This window comes from Schistocerca piceifrons, chromosome 1 (genome assembly GCF_021461385.2).
Source record: "Schistocerca piceifrons isolate TAMUIC-IGC-003096 chromosome 1, iqSchPice1.1, whole genome shotgun sequence".
NCBI classification, from domain to species: domain Eukaryota; kingdom Metazoa; phylum Arthropoda; class Insecta; order Orthoptera; family Acrididae; genus Schistocerca; species Schistocerca piceifrons.
The window spans coordinates 68,837,689-68,859,093 of NC_060138.1; the positions used below are offsets into that span (position 1 = coordinate 68,837,689).

General features: G+C 44.2%; 1 protein-coding gene across 1 annotated transcript in view; it reads right to left on the bottom strand.

Moving 5' to 3' along the window:
* Positions 1-2,557: 2,557 nt before the first annotated feature.
* LOC124776929 overlaps positions 2,558-21,405 on the bottom strand; it is a 521,086-nt gene continuing 502,238 nt past the window's right edge. Inside the window, exons 10-13 of the mRNA XM_047252187.1 lie at positions 3,431-3,526; positions 3,204-3,349; positions 2,964-3,098; positions 2,558-2,746 (exon numbers count right to left, since the gene is read on the bottom strand). Coding sequence (XP_047108143.1) covers positions 2,558-2,746; positions 2,964-3,098; positions 3,204-3,349; positions 3,431-3,526 — 566 coding nt within the window. The remainder of the gene's footprint in view (positions 2,747-2,963; positions 3,099-3,203; positions 3,350-3,430; positions 3,527-21,405) is intronic.

Below are 21,405 nucleotides of genomic sequence, written 5' to 3' on the forward strand. Positions count from 1 at the left end.
GTCCACCTCTAAATGAAATTGTAGGAATTTATCACATTTACTTGAGTAATAACATTACTGAGCTGATGAAGATTCATTACTTCTGCACTTGGAAATATTTCACATTTAAGTGTGTTTGACGTGTCAGAGTACTGGCTAATTATGTGTAAGACAAATTAAAGGACACGGAAAGTCTACAACCAATCCTAATTCAGAAAGTTTCAATAACATTGCACTATTACCCCCTAATGATAGTACATTACTCTGTAATTGATCTTTTCAGTTAATTTCAGTTCTAATCAATACTAATAATAAATATGTAAAACCATCTTGTCTGTATCTTTGAACACAATCTCCAAAGCTACTAGACGAATTTTCATGGGGATGCAAATACCCAGATTTTATTCATCCAGTATTTGACAACAAGAACATGTAAGGACTTGCAAAGAACTTTACACATCATTTCAGACCTTTACAAAATGTTCTCACTGGGAACCCATGCAAAGTGATGAAAGGAAAAGTTTATCACTTACTACATTCCTGTTGTCCATTTTTGCATCAGGCATGACATTTCAATATATTATTTCTTTACCAACGGTATTCAGAAAACTGTGGACAGTTTTCACATATACCACTGAATGTACTTCCAAAATTATATCATTGTGTAACACACAGAACAGGATGTATGTTGGCATAAAGACTGAGGCATGAGAAACTACTGTATCATGCTCAATGTTTAAATTTCTTATTACTAACCAGTGAAACCAATTTTGATGAAATCTGGTAATAAGATAGGCTACTTTTGGAAATAGTGCAGGATACTTTTGCATTTGAAAAATATTCTATGAATTAGAGGAAAATTCTTTGAGTTTTGAACATCATATTTGTGAATGTTTTTATTAGTATATGCATCATATTATTTGAAGTAATGAATACAATGCTTATACAATCTTTAGTGTGTGAAATTCATACTTACACACTAATTCAATACCACAACGCATAGATGCATGCTCCTGCCAATGTCCACCTACAGGCACTGCTTGGCAGTGCTGATATGTGATGAGAAGGGGGGAGGGGGGCACACCATAACCTATGCTTAAGCTGTGTCCACACCAGCTGCACTGTACAATGCGAAACGACTAAATGGAGCTCAGCGCAGCATATCTGGTGTGCACGTTGAACTATGGCACTCTGACAGCAACTAGTAAGTTGCATGTTGCATGTGTACATCAAAAAAAGTTGTTTGCCACTGTGTGGACAATGTTTCTCACACTGCTCCATTCTGCACAGTTCTGCATTGCTCAGCACCATTCTGTTCTACTCTGTGTCATACATTTGTGCACAGTGCAGCACTGCATATCTTTTACAGATGCAGCTTTATCAAAACTGGCAGACATCTGAGGCCAGTTGATGTTCCTGTACATACAGTAGCTGGCTTATCATCATTAATCATAACAAAACAATTGATATCTGAGTGCAGCTACAGGTAACAGCTAGCATGACAAAGTCTACTTCCATAAAACCCTGCACCACTGAGGTATGAAATGCAGCTCTTTACCCATTATTGACGTTTCATTGCCAAGTCTTATGGCAACTTTGAAACCACTAATGGAACTAAGTTCACCTTTGAGAAATTTCTATCCATTAGATGAATAATTATTACAGGTGCCCTGTGCATGTGAATACACTCTCATCCAAATAAAATATAAGAAACACATCTTGTTCAGTCCTCAAGTTAAGAACTACCCAATTCCTTTCAGATTAAACACACACATTTTGCCTATCACATCTAGCCAGTGAAAATTTACTTGGACGAAGTTTGTGAAATGAAATGTATGAGCAACTTATCAAATTAAGTGATTTGGCCGTGTTACATCTGAAACATATGTTGTTCAAACCTGTTTCATTAAAGGCAGAGAATGCTCATCCATTTTTAACACAAGATTTGTTAATGACACTGCATCAGCAAGTCCCAAGACAAATTTCTGTATGTGCATTGGTAAGAGAAAGGGAATGAATATCCTCACATCATCAAAATTTTCCAAGCTGAATTCACTGAGATTCCCGTACAGCATATCGAAGATCGTGCGGACCTGTAATAAAACAGAATTTTATGAGTCCTTTAAGTAAAATTTGTGTAGAAAAATAGCCAGTGAGGTACTCAACCTGAATCTTATTAAGTTGCAGTTCACTTATTAGTTTAAGGCTATCGCTGTGCCTTAGATTTAACTTCTTCAATTCATCAGAAGTAGTTCCTTCTAGAAGAAAGCCCTCCCTGCAAGAAAACGTATTTATATTTATATTACTCTGTGGGTCCAAAATGAGTTGCGAAAGTGTTCTGGGAGAAGCATGCATTACAGTTTTAAGTTCCGTATTGTCCACATCTCCAATGGTTGTGGATATAGCTCCCTTGCAGACAAGTATGACCAAATCCTCTTTACTGACTCTGGCTTGTCACTCCACTTATTTGCAGGATGGGATCCTTTCCATTCATTAATATGCAACAAGCTGTAATAGTTGGTGCTATAAGCATAATGAATAAGAACCTGAGTCATTAATTTTTCAATAAGTGGTTGTCTTACAATTTTAAGGCAGTTTTATCTGGGACGTTGATTAAGAGCGCTGCTGGAAGATATGCTAGAACAGGGTTTCCAACATCCCTTGCAGATAGAAAATCATCAGCTGTCCAATCATCCAATGGCAACCAAGTAGACATTATTGATGCTAGCTTTTGTTGTACAGTAACTGGCATTGTAACATTCACCATCTGAAATGTAACAACACACTTCAGTATTTATTTTCTTCAAATACTCAAAAAACCACACTACAGTAGTTTTTGAACAATCTGTTTTCAAACTGTCACCAGTTTAAATAGACAAATTACCACACAGCAGATTATCCTAAAGTAAATTTGAAAACAACCCAATCAAAGTTTCTGAGTAAATAAAATATTCATGTGTATTGCAACTTGTGTTAATACTTACACATTCAAGAAAATCCTTTTGTTGATTTCTGCTGTTAAGAAGTGCTAAGTATTTTATCACCAAAGCTTCATTTTGGATGTGGGTTTTTATAACTTCAGCTACTGCAGAACCAGTTATATTTTGCAAATAGCTATCCTGTATCAAAAATACAATTTTTCAGTTCCTTTGCGTAATGTGAAAAAAATTAATAGCAATTGCAGTTTCAACTGTTCAAAAGTTAATTGTGGCAATGCTACTTACAGGCAGAAGACTAAGGAGATTAACAGGCAAAGATGAAAGAACATATGATGAAAAATTACTTGGATTTTCATTTTCAATTATTTTTCGTGTTTCTTCTGAAAGATTTGAATAATGATTTCCTAGGCTTGTGAACACCTTTTCAGTTTCTGGAAATTGAATTTCAATGCCATACTTAGGAAGATTCTTTTCAGTGATGCTGTAAAGAAAAAATTATTGGAAATACATACCAGTAGCAACATCTTCATTGCAGTTAGTTTTTTCTTTGAGTATACAGAAGAATATGCCTTGTGAATTCTCATTTAATTCTGCACTAGAAACCAGTCCTGCAAGGTAAGTAAACAAACATAATATCTTACTCTAAGGAATTGCTTGTAATTATATCTAAGTAATAGTACACATGGTTCCAATTCAAGTTTTTCAGAGAAGTAGTATTTCTGTAACACATCCAAATACAAATCACACACACATGACCGGAGCCTCTGGCAGCTGAAGACATTCCTGTATTTTCCATTTTTTGTTTTTAGCACTTCTGTAATATACTTTTCTACTAATAAATTACCATTTGGGAGAATAACTTTCCTGTGCCTACAAAATTTTCTCTGCTACTTATCTGCAATTTCATGCTAGGCTATATAGCTCATTACTGCTGTCACTTTGGACTTGGGGTGCAATGAACTACATTTGGTGTAAAATAAACATAACTTGGTGGCCCAGTGGTAAAGTGCCACACTCAAATTTTGTTTCCTGGTAAGTCTTATGACTTATCTGTCACTTATCACTTCTTTCACGACTAGCAGTCCAAATTAAACTGTAGGTCCCCTGTAACTGGCTGGGTAATTCAGTTCAAGGATCTGAAGATGACAACAGCATACAAACTCCAACAGCACATTGCCTAGTAAAGCACTGCAATGGTCAAAATCTTCAGAATGATGACTTCTTTACTCAAACCACCTTGTGTGCAATCCTTATGTCAACTACAATCTTTTAACTACTATGATATGCGTTTAAAGTGCACACTATTCATGTAAGTACATACCAGAATACATGCCTGCTCAGTTCACTTAACCCTCTAACGGTAAGGTTGGGGTTGGATCCGACCCCAGCAAGTCTGTTGTGTTTATAACTCCCCACTTCCTTTTCTGAGAGCGCTGTGGTTCCAGCTACCCTACCAGCCAGTCGTCCCGAGAACGCTGAGTAGGCCACGTCAGTCTGATGGGTGACCTGCAGCTATCCTTTCTATCTGAAACCTACATTACCCGCTCTCGGGTTGGATCCGACCCCACCTTACTGTTTACGTCACACTTACTAGTTTCTTTCATGGGGAGGATTCAACCACATATTGATGTTTATATTACACCTACTTTTGTTTTCTCCCCTAGTTGTTGTTGTGGTCTTCAGTCCTGAGACTGGTTTGATGCAGCTTTCCATGATACCCTATCCTGTGCAAGTTTCTTCATCTCCCAGTACTTACTGCAACCTACATCCTTCTGAATCTGCTTAGTGAATTCATTTCTTGGTCTCCCTCTACGATTTTTACCCTCCACGCTGCCCTCCAATGCTAAATTTCTGATCACTTGATGCCTCAGAACATGTCCTACCAACCAGTCCCTTCTTGTCAAGTTGTGCCACAAACTCCTCTTCTCCCCAATCCTATTCAATACCTCCTCATTAGTTATGTGATCTACCCATCTAATCTTCAGCATTTTCTATAGCACCACATTTCGAAAGCTTCTATTCTCTTCTTGTCCAAACTAGTTATCATCAATGTTTCACTTCCATACATGGCTACACTCCATACAAATACTTTCAGAAATGAGTTCCTGACACTTAAATCTATACTCTATGTTAACAAATTTCTCTTCTTCAGAAACGCTTTCCTTGCCATTGCCAGTTGACATTTTATATCCTCTCTACTTCAATCATCATCAGTTATTTTGCTCCCCAAATAGCAAAACTCCTTTACTACTTTAAGTGTCTCATTTCCTAATCTAGTTCCCTCAGCATCACCCGACATAATTCGACTACATTCCATTATCTTCGTTTTGCTTTGGTTGATGTTTATCTTATATCCTTCTTTCAAGACACTATCCATTCCGTTCAACTGCTCTTCCAAGTCCTTTGCTGCCTCTGACAGAATTACAATGTCATCGGCGAACCTCAAAGTTTTTATTTCTTCTCCATGGATTTTAATACCTACTCTGAATTTTTCTTTTGTTTCCTTTATGGCTTGCTTAATATACAGATTGCATAACATCGGGGATAGGCTACAACCCTGTCTCACTCCCTTTCCAACCACTGCTTCCCTTTCATGTCCCTCGACTCTTATAACTGCCATCTGGTTTCTGTACAAACTGTAAATAGCCTTTCGCTCCTTGTATTTTACCCCTGCCACCTTTAGAATTTGAAAGAGAGTATTCCAGTCAACATTGTCAAAAGGTTTCTCTAGGTCTACAAATGCTAGAAACGTAGGTCTGCCTTTCTCAATCTTTTTTCTAAGATAAGTCGTAAGGTCAGTATTGCCTCCATGTTCCAATATTTCTACGGAATCCGAACTCATCTTCCCCAAGGTTGGCTGCTTTAGTTTTTCCATTTGTCTGTAAAAAATTCACGTTAGTATTTTGCAGCTGTGGCTTATTAAATTGATTGTTCGGTAATTTTCACATCTGTCAACACCTGCTTTCTTTAGGATTGGAATTATTATATTATTCTTGAAATCTGAGGGTATTTTGCTGATCTCATACATGTTGCTCACCAGATGGTAGAGTTTTGTCAGGACTGGTTCTCCCAAGGCCGTCAGTAGTTCTAAAGGAATGTTTACTCCTGGGGCCTTGTTTCGACTCAGATCTTTCAGTGCTCTGTCAAACTCTTCACGCAGTTTTGTATCTCCCATTTCGTCTTGATCTACATTCTCTTCCATTTCCATAATATTGTCCTCAAGTACATCGCCCTTGTATAGACCCTCTATATACTCCTTCCACCTTTCTGCTTTCCCTTGTTTGCTTAGAACTGGGTTTCCATCTGAGCTCTTGATACTCATACAAGTGGTTCTCTTTTCTCCAGAGGTCTCTAATTTTCCTGTAGGCAGTATCTATCTTACCCCTAGTTAGACAAGCCTCTACATCCTTACATTTGTCCTCTAGCCATCCCTGCTTAGCCATTTTGCACTTCCTGTCAATCTCATTTTTGAGATGTTTGTATTCCTTTTTGCCTGCTTCATTTACTGCATTTTTATATTTTCTCCTTTCATCATTTAAATTCAATGTTTCTTCTGTTACCCAAGGATTTCTACTAGCCCTCGTCTTTTTACCTACTTCATCCTCTGCTGCCTTCACTATTTCATCCCTCAGAGCTACTCATTCTTCTTCTATTTTATTTCTTTCCCCTATTCCTGTCAATTGTTCCCTTATGCTCTCCCTGAAACTCTGAACAACCTCTGGTTCTTTCAGTTTGTCCACGTCCCATGTCCATAATTTCCCACCTTTTTGCAGTTCTTCAGTTTTAATCTACAGCTCAAACAATAGATTGTGGTCAGAGTCCACATCTGCCCCTGGAAATGTCTTACAATTTAATACCTGGTTCCTAAATCTCTGTCTTACCATTATATAATCAATCTGATACCTTCTAGTATTTCCAGGCTTCTTCCACGTGTACAACCTTCTTTTATGATTCTTGAACCAACTGTTAGCTATGATTAAGTTATTCTCTGTGCAAACTTCTACCAGACTGCTTCCTCTTTCATTTCTTCCCCCCCAATCCATATTCACCTACTATGTTTCCTTCTCTCCCTTTTCCTACTCTCGAATTCTAGATACCCATGACTATTAAATTGTCGTCACCCTTCACTATCTGAATAATTTCTTTTATCTCATGATACATTTCATCAATTTCTTCATCATCTGCAGAGATAGTTGGCATATAAACTTTTACTACTGTAGTAGGTGTGGGCTTCATGTCTATCTTAGCCACAATAATGCGTTCATTATGCTGTCTGTAGTGGCTTACCTGCACTCCTATTTTTTTATTCCTATTTTTTATTCATTTTATTCATTCCTATTTTTTATTCAACCTACTACTGCATTACCCCTATTTGACTTTGTATTTCTAACCCTGTATTCGCCTGATCAAAAGTCTTGTTCCTCCTGCCACCAAACTTCTCTTCTAGTATCTTACTAAAATGGTGCATCATCTCCTAAGGAGATATACAACGAGTTTCTCCGACAAGAGGCTGAGTCAGAGGATGGCGACAATATCGATGCAGAAAACTGTTCAGAAACCGAGGATGATGTATTATCTAATACTGATGACGAGGATGATGTATTTCATTGTGCGGCAGCAGCAGTCGAGTTTGATAATTCTCAGTCAGATGTAGATGAGAGAAATTTTGAGCTAGGTAAAGACAGAGATAATATGGACCAACAAACCCATGATTGGCCTCCTCTTCATGAGTGGTGTCCGAAAAAATTCTATGCTCAGTGTAGATGAGATGTTCTCAGCAACCTTTGGACCTCCGGTATTCCGTTTCACTATGTGCAAGAAAAGGTTTGCATTTCTTCTAGAAAACCTCCGCTTTGATGATAAAGCCACCAGAGAGGCCAGAAAAATCTACGACAAATTTGCGGCTTTCAGAGAAGTGTGGGACATGTTTGAATCTGACAGTGAAAAAAATTGTAGTCCATCTAAATATGTCACAGTAGATGAAACAGTTTTTGGGGTGTCTGTCCATTCAAAACGTATATCCCATCGAAACCCGACAAATATGGGTTGAAAATAGTGTCACTATGCGATGCAAGGACATTCTATTTTTTGCGTGGCATTCCATACACTGGCAAGGGCAACAGAATGAAGAGGAGACCTGGAGATTTGCCTTTACCTGCCCAGTATGTTTTGCACCTGACGGAATCTATCAGGGGTTCTAATACAAACATTACAGCGGACAATTTGTTCTTCTCACTGGAGGTGACTGACACCCTCCTCCAAAAGAAATTCACGTTTGTAGGTACATTGGGGAGGAACAAACCGCAAATACCAGCATCAATGCTGCTTTCCGCCCCAGTAGGCTCTTCAACATTTATGTATCAAGACGACAAAACTTTGGTGTCATTTACCCCAAAGAAAAATAAGAAAGTTTTACTGATATTGTCTATGCACTTCTCTGGAGAGATAAATGAAAAATCAAATAAGCCTGAAATTGTGGAATTCTACAATCTAACTAAAGGAAGGATTGACGTATTAGATATGCTTTACCACAGCAGGGCCACAAAAAGAAAATCGAGAAGATGGCCCATGCGGTACTTTTATGCTATTTTAGACATCGCTGCTATAAATAGTTTTATCATTTACAAAAGCAATAGCAAAATGGACAGCTTTTCAAATGATGCGAGAATATCATTTCTCAAAAATCTTGTGCTCTCTTTGACAAAACCTCTTATGGAAAAGAGGTTGAATAACACATCTTCCCCATGAGCTCTGTTCGTCTATTGGAAAAGAACCAATCAAATTAGACAAGCCTACCCAAGCACAGCCACTAAAGAAAAGATGATGTGATTTTTGTGAAAGATCAAAAGATAGAAGGGGGAATGCTTTTTGTAGTAAGTGAAATTGTTCTATATGCCCTGGCCCTGGCTGTAAAGAAACAGACGCGATAAATTGTGCCAAATATGTATTTTCAGGGCTGTATGTGATCATTTCCAGGATAACATACATTTATTATTTCTTCCTATTACATTATGTGTACAAATACATTATTGAGTTCTTTATATTTCGAAACTGCTGACCCTATAATTATTTTCTACAATTGGTAAGAGATGTTTCTCATTTAGTTCCTATCTTTATAATTTATAAAGCACTCAAGTTCCTAGTTGATAACTGAATCTATTGATTTCTACTATGTTTTCAATAATTTTATAGAGAATATATCTATTAAGGTATTTTTTTGTAATCAAGTTCCTATTTTTCCAAAGTACTTTATGTTCTTCCTTATTGACTATAAAAATAAAAAACTTGTTATAACAAATATGTGTGTTTAATTGATAAAACTTTTTCCCATTATTTATTTTTTATTTTACCCCAAAAAATCGATATTTGGAGGGTGGGATCAGATCCAACCCCACCTTACCGTTTATGTCAGGAAACTTCACCTTACTGTTAGAGGGTTAAAATGGTAGTTACCTTTTAAGCTGTATACATTCTGTTACACCCAGCAACTTTGCCCAAGAGGGAGATGGACCATTCAGTTGCTGAACATACCAGAACTATGCAATTTAGTTCCTTGACTGTTCCACAGCTTGTGCCCTCTGAATTTCTCAGCACTGCCAGTTTTTTTACTTGTGCAGGTGGGAACTCTTCCTGCAACATATCCTACATTCCTGTAACACTCCACCCTCTCCCCCATCCCAGCTTCAACTGGCCACCAATATTCCGTCTGCTGAATCACCTATCCAATCCTTTCCCTGCCTCTGGTTCTCCCTTCTCTCTTTACACCCACACCACCTACACCCTCCCAAGTGCACACAGCCCACAATCTGTTCCCACCATGTGTGTGTACACTTCCACAAGCAGCATTACTGCATATTCACCCACCACTACCCTTTACCCTCCTCCCCATATCCCTTCTGTATCCCCACACAAGCCAACATCACTACTCAGTGGTGCCACAGTTGCCAGAGATAACACAGCTGCTGTGACTACCAATACTGCCCCACAACCACAGTCAAATACAAACAGCCACTGCCCCTCAGTCCAAACACTACGTAGCCCATTGCCACCATTAGTTTCGATCTGTGACACAGTCAATTACATATTGAGTAAACTAAATTTCTTTATGCATAAGCTTTATGTCAAATGCCTTATCTTGCTGCAATTTTGATTTGGGTTTAGAATGTACTGCTCTTAAGAACACACTGAAATACATGCCAATGATGTATCTGAAATGCTGCTAAAATAACTTAAATTTGTGCATCCCTCTCACATATTCTGAATTTTATACATTAATTTCTATGAAATGCCTTGAGTTACACCAGTGTGTGCTAAAATTTACATGCCACCTGTATATGCTACAGTTATTAAAATTCATATCTATTTTGGACTTATCCTCAACTGGTTACAAATCTCTATCCCAAAAGTCAGAACCAAATACAATATTTGTGTATCCTTTTGTAAAATATAACTGCTACTGAACACGAGACAAACGCGCACACGCATGCACGCACACTCTTCTTTTACACTGACACCTGTGCAGCTGCTGCTGGGGTGACCACATGACGCAGTAGTAAATTATCCAGTGTGACTTCCATAACAAAAGAATCCAGTCATGACACACAAGCAGTTTAGCTTGATAACAACTAACTGTAACTAAGCAACCACTACCCACTAAGGTTGGAAAACCAAGTCTTCATCAAACAGACCAGTAATGTACATCTACATACTCTGCAAACCACTGACAATTACATGCCAGACAGTACATAGCAAGGTAAATATTTGGGGATTTTACTTTTCACTGACAACCTGTTATGGGCATTTGCACCAAAATATAAAACCATTAACAACAACAGAGGGCAGTATAGTCTACATTGAAATTGTTTCTGGATCTAGTATTGTGTGGTGTCACCGCCAGGTGGTAGCCTTTAAATCGGCCGCAGTCCGTTAGTATACGTCGGACCCACGTGTCACCACTGTCAGTGATTGCAGACCGAGCGCCGCCACACAGCAGGTCTAGAGAGACCTCCTAGCACTCGCCCCAGTTGTACAGCCGACTTTGCTAGCGATGGTTCACTGACAAGTTACACTGTCATTTGCCGAGACGATAGTTAGCATAGCCTTCAGCTACGTCATTTGCTACGACCTAGCAAGGCGCCATTATCATTTGCTATATATCTTGTGATGCATGTACCGTCAGACCGATGTTCACCAATTATGGATTAAAGTTAAGTGTTCCAGCAGCTACGTACTTTATTTGCTAGTCTCAATTACTTTACCTGTTCCAGACCTCACGCCAGCCTGCGTGAGCTTAAACGCATGCCTTTCGGCTTCACCTCATAGTGGCTTGGCTGTCTTGCCAAGTCACAACATATTGTAGTTGTGAATTACAGAGCTGTAATTTAACTTGTAATGATCCACAAATACCACTATGGGGCACACCTATTGGCCTGTAATTAAGAATCATTAAGTTCTTGATGTGGCCTCTGGAAGATGTTTGGTTATCAACTTTACACAAAAATGACTTACTACTACCAAATAATGGGAAGTCCAGGATGGAATAACATGTGGGAAGTGTAGATTGTCATGTAGAGGAGTCTCCAACAGGCACAATGAATTAAACTCTCAAATAATTGAGCTTTCAGACAAAGTCCTCCTCCTGTACCAGAAAAAAACATTCATTCAAGCACAGCTAAAGACACATGGCCCCTGCAGGGGCCCAACTGCAACTGATGTGAACAGCAATCTGCTGGGGTGAACAGTGGGGGAAAGGAGGCAGTGTGGGGCAGTGAGGGGAGGGGGGAGAGCAGGCCTTCTAAATGCATTGGAGAGAGAGGTTTCTGCAGTGATGGAGTGAAAATAAGGAAGGGGATAGGTAGATAGTGAAAGGCTAATAAAGCTTGGTTGCAGGAATGAAATGTTGTAGGGAGAATTCCTACCTCAGCAGTTTAGAAAAGCTGGTAATGGTAGGAAGAATCCAAATGGTTCAGGCTATGAAGCAGTCACCAAAGTGAAGCACTCGAAGCTGTAATGCATAATGTGCTTCACTTTGTTTCACAGCCAGCAACATCTGGCTTCTTCCTACCATCACATGTGCTTCACTTTAGTGACCACTTCATAGCCTGTGCTATCTAGATTCTTCCTACCAACAACAGCTTTTCTGAATTGTCAGAGGTGGTAACTATCCTTACAATAATACCTTTCACTCCAGAAACCCCATGCCTCAACCTTCACTGGTTCTTCTCCACCTACCTAAATTGACTTCTATCCCATCAACACACCTTGTCTTCTCCCCTTCTCTGCTTCTTTCCTCATCCTCCTCCTCCCCCCAATCCCAATCATTTAATTCTATTTAATTCTACACCTAGCAAGCCCTACACTGCTGCCACCACACCCCTGCACATCCCAATAGGCAGCATAACTGCTTGTGCGTTGAGGTAGAGCTCCGGATCAAGGTGGACCGTAGTACAGTGACAGAAGTGGACCACCCACGATTTTAAAGCAGAGAACTGAAACCCATGTGAGAGGGTCCATGCAGAGGCACACTGTATAGCACCCTGGAGGTGCTGCAGAGGCCATGTACGAGAGACTAACCCAAATGCAGAAATCATCCACATACAGAGCAGGGGTGACCAAAGGTCCAACAGAGGCCACAAGTCCATTTATAGCAATGAGTAATAGAAGTACACTCAATATCAAACCCTATGGGATGCCATTCTCCTGGGTCTGTGGAGAACTAAAAACAGTACCAACCCGAACCCTGAATGACCGATGGAACAGGAACTGGCGGATGAACTGTAAGTAAGATATGATGGTGCCTAGCTATATCATAGGCCTTGCGAAGGTTGGAAAATACTGCAACCAAATGACGGCACTGGGAAAAGCCTGCCGAACCAAGGATTCCAATCAAAGTAAATGATCAATCTGAGACCATCCCTCTCAGAAGCCACACTGATAAGGGGATAATAGATCCAGAGATTCGAGAATCTAATTGAGCCAAACTGGCTACCATCCACTCAAGTAACTTGCAAACAACATTTATCAGACTAATTGGCCGATACCTTTCGACAAACAGGAGGTTCTTACCAGGCTTAAGGATGGGAACCATGATATTATCCCTCCACTGAGAAGGGATGTTACCCTGGAGCCAAATACGGTTAAGCACCCAGAGAAGATTTCGTGGAGCACTGAGATGTTTAAGCAATTGGTTATGAATGGTGTCTGGCCAGGGTCCATACCATGAGAAGAAGAAAGTGCAGAAAGTAGTTCCCATTCAGTAAAAGGTTCATTGTAAGATTCTGACTGACAAAAGATAAAACATGAGACTGAAGCTTCGGCCCACTGATTCTGGTGAAGAAAAGCAGCCGGATAGGAGGTTGATGCTGATGTTGTTGCAAAATGTTCCATGAGAATCGGTGGGCCCATGGGCCCACGCAAATGCCATCTGGGAGGTCAAGGCCCGGGGGGGGAGGGGGGGGGGGTTGACTGCTGATGGCAACCTAGGAGAGAGCGAAGTGTAGCCCAGACCCTTGACATAGGGGCAGTAGAACCGAGGGAAGAAATAAAGCGTTCCCAACACACCCATTTGGTCCACTGGATTAAGTAACAGGCCTTGTCGTGAAGGCGTTGAAAGGTAATAAGATTGCCAATGGATGGGTGCCTCTTAAGGTGCTGCAAAGCTTGACAGGGATCACTGATGGCAATGGCCGTACTCCACCACACGACTTGTCAGTGGTGGAATAGTCCAGATGAGCGTGGGATAGCAAGGCTAGCAGCGCGAACAATCTCATCAGAAATGTCACATAGGACATCGTCAATACAACCTGACAAAGAGGGAGAAAAACGACCTGTGCAGTATATAGAGGCCAATTGGCACGTTAGAAAGCCCAACGAGGTAACCTGTCCATCGGGGACTGCGAACACAGGGAGAGAATCAATGGGAATTGGTTGTTGTGTGGCAACCAGTGTAATGAAGGGAGGAGGGAGGAAGGAGAAAGAAAGATCAATGGCAGAAAAGGTACGGGGGCGGGAGTGCACATATAGTGTCTTTACATGATGCTATCTCTTGCCAAAGTTCTACTGTATTGTCGACATTTTGCCACTGAGCAATAGTTAACTTATCACTGAAATTCACTTTTGATATTTCTTTCACCACCCTCAAACACTTCTTGAGCAATTAGGCACACCTTTTGCAAAACCTTGACTTCATTCGGCAGTTGCCTCTGGAGGTCCTCTGCTAAGCAAAGTAGAGAATTTCCGCATCTACTGCGAAAAACATTTTCCTCATTCTGCGTTAATTTTATGCTCTTTCATTATATTTACCAATTAAACCTCTACTTCATGGCCAAGATAAATATTAGGGGATTTGTATTCTCTAACATCAACTGTTAGCAAATCCCTCTTATAACCAGGGACAATCCACCTCTTAAGACCTACAATAAGACCTAAGTCTTGCAGTAGTTTTGAATGGTCTGCTGTACTTAAATGATTTATTGACCTTTTGACATTCTTCTAGAGTTGGTCTAAGGAACAAAAGATAAAGCTTATTGATGGCATCAGAGTACATACTAACATTTCAGCTGTGTGGCACTTAGTCTGATGTCTGGATATTTCAAAGTGTGTCTGTATGTCTAGTTTAGGCCACTGACAAAAAGCGATTAACAGCAGCTTAGATCGATAGGACAGGGGATCAATACTAGATTAGGGACTTCAAATTTCAGTTTCTGGTAAACTCCATTGCTAATACCCACCATTACTAAGGCATTATACGTACCAGTTCCTGTCATTTGTTTAATTTCTGGACCATGATCTGAATGTAATGACTACTGCAGTAACAGTCTGCATTCATCACTCTAGCTCAACAATTCCCAAAAAAAGGTGGAAATATGTGCTTCGTTTCGAAAAACATTCAGTGCATTTGGTGACAAATGTCAATTACCAACATCGTTCTGTATTTCTGATTTAAAGAGATGGAAGGGAATGTTTTTGATTAAAGCACGGCTCGTCGTATGGTGTAGCCGTAAGAGATGCATGGTCAGCACTTTGAAAGAAATTCTTGGTAAGTTCTGCGAGATGATCACCGGATTTAATTTGTTTAAAACGGGGTGCGGGGAGGGGGGGCAAAACTGCGAGGTCATCGGTCCCTTGTTCCCAGTAAAATAACAACACAAGGGAAAGAAGAAATGAAAGGAGACTTACAGCACAATAACAGGAGAGAGAAAGAAACAAATGGTTCAAATGGCTCTGAGCGCTATGCGACTTAACATCTGAGGTCATCAGTCCCCTAGAACTTCGAACTACTTAAACCTAACTAACCTAAGGAGATCACACACATCCATTCCCAAGGCAGGATTCGAACCTGCGACCATAGCGGTCACGCGGTTCCAGACTGAAGCGCCTAGAACCACACGGCCACACCGGCCGGCAGGAAGAATCAGAAGAATGACAGAAGGACAACCAACACTACTATGGACAAAACAGGAAAAGAAAAGCACAGAAGCAAGAAACAGGTAGAAGGGGGTAAAAACGAGAGCAGATGAAAGTGGCTGGTCGACCATGAGAGTAAAAAGGGAAAGCCAGCCACTCTGCAACACATTAACACCCACCATAGAAGCATTAGAGTGGAGAACACAAAGGGACAAAGGACATGGGCTAAAACCCACTGTCAAGAAATAAAACTAAATTAGCCGATGAGGCATTTTCAGCTAAAATTAATGGCAACTAATCTGGTAACTGAAGAATTCGTTGCAGGACAGTTCACCACGATATGGGCCACTGTCAGCCGGGCACCGCACCAACACTGAGGTGGGTCATCATGGTGCAGGAGGTTGCTTTGTGTCACCGAAGCATGGCCAATGCGGAGCCAGCAGAGAATCGCAGAATCTCTGCGAGAGGCCCATATGGAGGACTGCCACACCCTCGCAGTGTCCTTAATGGAATGCAGTTTGTTGTGAATGCTGAGGTTAAGCCATTTCGTCTCCCAAAGGTGCAAAACCTTGCAGCGTAGCACTGAACGCAGGTCAGTTGCAGACAAGCCAATCTCCATAAGCAGTTTCTGCCTTGATTGTTTGGCCAGCCTGTTGGCAAGTTCCTTACCTGGGATTCCAATGTGACCTGGGGTACAGACAAACACCACTGAACGACCTGACTATTCCAAGGCATAGATGGACTCCTGGATGGCAACTACCAAAGGATGACGAGGGTAGCACTGGTCGATAGCTTTTAGGCTGATCAAGGAGTCAGTACACAGGAGAAACTACTCCCTAGAGCATGAACAGATGTGCTGAAGAGCACAAGATAAAGCCACCAGCTCGGCAGTGAAAACACTGCAACCATCGGGCAAGTTACGCCATGTGCAGACAGCGGCCAATAGCCACTCCCTACGGTTTCATATATACGGACCCGCTCTGCTCTAGCCCAGTCAGTCTGGTACTCGCTCTTGATTTCGTTTCTATCTCAGCAGTACTGCGTTCTGGTCGTTGCTCATTGTTGACATTTGCCTGGCTCTGGTTCCGAGTGGATTTACTGTTGGTGTTTGGTGTTGTGGTTTCCACAAGCCTCCGTTGTTTATCTCTTCCTTGTTGTGTCGGCCATGGTCGGTTGTTGTCAGTTGTCGTTGGTCTGTCGTCCGACTTGTCCTTGTGTTTACCCGGTGGTGTGTGCTCCACCGCCGGCGGCTTCCCCGCCTGGCGGCTCCGATCTGCAGCCCAAGGCGTTCCTACAGTTGGTTTTCGTTACGACAGAGCCACCGATGTAAACCGCTTCATGGCCTCAGTACATTTCAAGAATCTAGAGGAAGTGGCAGCGGAGAGCCATGGGATTAACAGAGTCCTTAGGGTCATGCAGAAGGTCTGGGCAAAGCTGCAGTGTAGGTGTACACCATGGAGGTGTACGTGGTTGGTTGGTTTGTTTGGGGGATTAAAGGGACCAGATTGCTATGGTCATCGGTCCCTTTTTCCAAACACAAAGAACACCCACAGAGAATAAAAACGAGGATCAGAAGAGATCACAGACGATACAGAACAAGAGAAACTGAGACAAAGACAAGACAAAACGAACTAAAACCACACAGAGTGTGACGGTGGTTGGTCGACCATAGAAATAAAAAAGGAAAAGCCAACCACTTAGAAACACATTAAAAGAAAATCAGTTGAAAATCATAGGCCAAAGGCCAGAATCAACACAAAACAATAAAATAAAACGGAAACACTCAGATTAAATGATAAAATCCCCCTGCCCGAATAAAACTTAAAACTAAGTCAGCCATAGTGGAGTCGTCTGTTAAAAGGGCAGGGAGCGTATCAGGCAGCGCAAATGCCTGCCTGACCACAGCTAAAAGGGGGCAGGCCAACAGAATGTGGGCCACTGTCAAAGCCACCCCGCAGCGGGTCCTCCCGGCGCAGTAAATAACTGTGTGTTAGCCGGGAGTGGCCAATGCGGAGCCGACAAAGGACGATGGAGTCCCTGCGGTTGGCTCGCATGGATGACCGCCACACAGTCGTCGTCTCCTTAATGGCACGGAGTTTATTGGGTGTAATCCGATCGCGCCATTCAGCGTCCCAAAGCGCAAAAACTTCGGCGGAGGACTGCCCGCAAATCAGTCTCTGGGAGGCCAACATCCAGAGATGGTTTACACGTGGCCTCTTTCACCAGGCGGTCAACATGTTCATTGCCCGGGATACCGACATGACCGGGGGTCCACACAAAGACCACAGAGCGGCCGCAACGCGCAAGAGTATGCAGGGACTCATGGATAGCCATCACCAGACGAGAACGAGGAAAACACTGGTCGAGAGCTCGTAAACCGCTCAGGGAATCGCTACAGATCACGAAGGACTCACCTGAGCAGGAGCGGACATACTCTAGGGCTCGAAAGATGGCGACTAGCTCAGCAGTGTAAACGCTGCAGCCAGCCGCCAAGGACCGTTGTTCGGAATGGTCCCCTAGAGTTAGCGCATACCTGACACGACCAGCAACCATCGAACCGTCGGTGTAAACAATTCTAGAGCCCTGATACGTGGCAAGGATGGAATAAAAGCGGCGGCGGAAGGCCTCTGGAGGGACCGAGTCCTTCGAGCCCTGTGCCAAGTCGAGCCGAAGGCAAGGGCGAGGAACACACCACGGGGGTGTACGCAGAGGCGCCTGGAAAGGAGGCGGAACAGGGAAAAACCCAAGACCGCAGAGAAGCTCCTTGACGCGTACGGCGATCGGACAACCCGACCGGAGCCGACGGTCCGGCAGATGGACGACCGACTGCGGGAACAGGACACGGTAATTTGGATGCCCGGGCAAACTAAAAACATGGGCAGCATAAGCAGCCAGTAATTGTTGGCGTCGTACCCGCAGTGGAGGTACACCTGCCTCCACTAGTACGCTGTCCACAGGGCTGGTGCGGAAAGCACCAGTGGCAAGGCGTATCCCGCTGTGGAGAATTGGGTCCAGCACCCGTAACGCAGATGGGGATGCTGAGCCATAAGCCAGGCTCCCATAATCCAGACGGGACTGGATTAACGCCTGGTAGAGCCGCAACAGGGTAGAGCGGTCGGCGCCCCAGCGGGTGTGGCTCAAGCATCTCAGAGCGTTTAGATGCCGCCAACACGTCTGTTTCAGCTGCCGGATATGAGGCAGCCAAGTCAATCGGGCATCGAAAACCACCCCCAAAAACCTGTGGGTCTCCACCACAGCAAGGAGTTCGTCGGCAAGATAAAGCCGCGGCTCAGGATGGACTGTTCGGCGCCGGCAGAAATGCATAACGCGGGTCTTGGCTGCCGAAAACAAACCCATGCGCTACAGCCCAAGACTGCGCCTTACGGATAGCGCCCTGTAGCTGACGTTCAACAGCTGCAATGCCAGTAGAGCTGTAGTAAAGGCAGAAGTCGTCAGCATACAGGGAAGCGGAGACAGAATTTCCCCACGGCCGCAGCAAGCCCGTTAATGGCTATTAAAAACAGACAGACACTTAAAACAGAGCCCTGTGGCACACCGTTCTCCTGGACGTGGGAGGAACTATACGAGGCCGCGACTTGCACGCGGAAGGTACGACACGACAGAAAATTGCGGATAAAAATCGGCAGAGGACCCCCGAAGACCCCACCCATGAAGCGTAGAAAGAATGTGATGACGCCATGTCGTATCGTACGCCTTCCGCATGTCGAAAAAGACAGCGACCAGGTGCTGACGGCGGGCAAAAGCGGTACGGATGGCCGACTCCAGGCTCACCAGATTGTCGGTGGCGGAGCGGCCTTTACGGAACCCACCCTGAGACGGAGCCAGAAGGCCCCGAGACTCCGGTACCCAATGCAAGCGCCGGCTCACCATCCGTTCAAGCAACTTACAAAGAACGTTGGTGAGGCTAATGGGACAGAAGCTGTCCACCTCCAGAGGGGTCTGTCCAGGTTTCAAAATGGGGATGACAATGCCTTCCCGCCATTGCGACGGAAACTCCCCCTCGATCCAAAGACGGTTGTAAAGATCGAGAAGGCGCCACTGGCAGTCCACTGAAAGGTGTTTCAGCATCTGACAGTGGATGCCATCTGGCCCAGGAGCGGTATCAGGGAAAGCAGCTAGGGCACTGAGAAATTACCACTCACTGAATGGAGCATTGTAAGATTCCGGGTGGTTGGTGCGAAACGAAAGGCTCCGACGTTCCAGCCGCTCTTTAATGGAGCGGAAGGCCTGGGGGTAATTCGCAGAAGCGGAACTCATAGCAAAATGCTCTGCTAAGCGATTTGCAATGACGTCGGAGTCAGTACAAACGGCTCCATTCAGTGAGAGCACAGGGACGCTGGCAGGGGTCCGATAGCCGTAGACGCGTCGAATCTTGGCCCAGACCTGCGAGGGAGTGACATGGAGGCCAATGGTGGACACATACCGCTCCCAGCACTCCTTCTTGCCTTGGTGGATAAGGAGGCGGGCCCGCGCACGCAGCCGTTTGAAGGCGATAAGGTGGGCTAAGGAGGGATGTCGCTTGTGACGCTGGAGCGCCCGCCGGCGATCTTTAATCGCTTCAGCGATCTCAGGCGACCACCAAGGCACAGCCTTCCGCCGAGGGGACCCAGAAGAACGGGGAATGGCAGATTCGGCGGCAGTAACGATTCCGGTGGTGACCGATTGAACCACCGCATCAATGTCATCAGTAGAGAGAGGCTCAAAAGAGGCAGCGGAGGAGAACAAATCCCAGTCAGCCTTATTCATAGCCCATCTGCTAGGGCTATGAGAAGAGTGACGCTGTGGTAGTGACAAAAAGAGCGGAAAGTGGTCACTACCACACAGGTCGTCATGCACACTCCATTGGACAGACGGTAAGAGGCTATGGCTACAGATGGAAAGGTCAATGGCGGAGTAGGTGCCATGCGCCACACTGAAGCGTGTGAAGGCACCATCATTTAACAGCGAGAGCTCGAGCTGCGACAATAAATGCTCAACGATGGCGCCTCGACCTGTGGCCACTGACCCACCCCACAGAGGGTTATGGGCGTTGAAGTCGCCCAATAGCAAGAAAGGTGGCGGCAATTGGGCGACCAGTGCAGCCAGGACATGCTGCGAGACATCACCATCCGGTGGAATGTAAAGACTGCAGACGGTAACAGCCTGTGGCGTCCACATGCGTACAGCGACAGCCTCTAAAGGCGTCTGGAGAGGGACAGACTCGCTGTGCAGAGTGTGAAGGACATATATGCAGACGCCACCAGCCACCCTTTCATAAGCAGCTCGGTTCTTAAAATAACCCCGATAGCCACGGAGGGCGGGGGTTCGCATTGCTGGAAACCAAGTTTCCTGGAGAGCAATGCAGAAGAAAGGGCGAAGGCTGAGAAGTTGGCGGAGCTCAGCTAAATGGTGAAAGAAACCGCTGCAGTTCCACTGGAGGATGGTAGTGTCCATGGCGGACAAAGGCGTGACGGGACTGGGAAGGCAGATTACGCCACTGGGTCACCTGCTGCCTCCGATTGAGCACCCGTGCTAGCGCTATCCATGGCGTCTGAAGGACCGGCGAGATCGAGGTCCTCAGCGGACGCCAGGATCTCCACCTCGTCCTCAGACGCAGATCTGGAAGGTGGCGGTGGGGTGGCTGCCACCGCGAGTTCCTTGGGCTTAGAGCTCTTCTTCTTTGATTTCTCACGCTGCTCCTTGGGTTTAACTGGCTGGGAGGGCTTCACCGATTCAGTCTCCGGGACTGAGGAGGATCGTGAAGCCCATCGACCAGCTCATTGCGGGCACTTACGCCACTGTCGGTCATCAGCCTTCCCACTGGTGGAAACCTGGGAAGGGAGGGACCCAAGGGACCCCTTGCGAGCGTGAGAAGCCGAAGAAGTTGGACACTTCGCCGGCTTAGAAGCAGGGACGAACGTCCCTGATGGGGGGGGGGGGGGGGGGGGATGGTGTTGCCCCTGAGGTAGGTGGCGCAGGAGCAACCCGGTGGGTAGAGCCCCCCACTGGCAAGGGGGCAGGAGGAGTCTTACTGATTATCGAGCTGGCTGGAAGTCTCGAAACTGATGGGGCTAGCACAGGT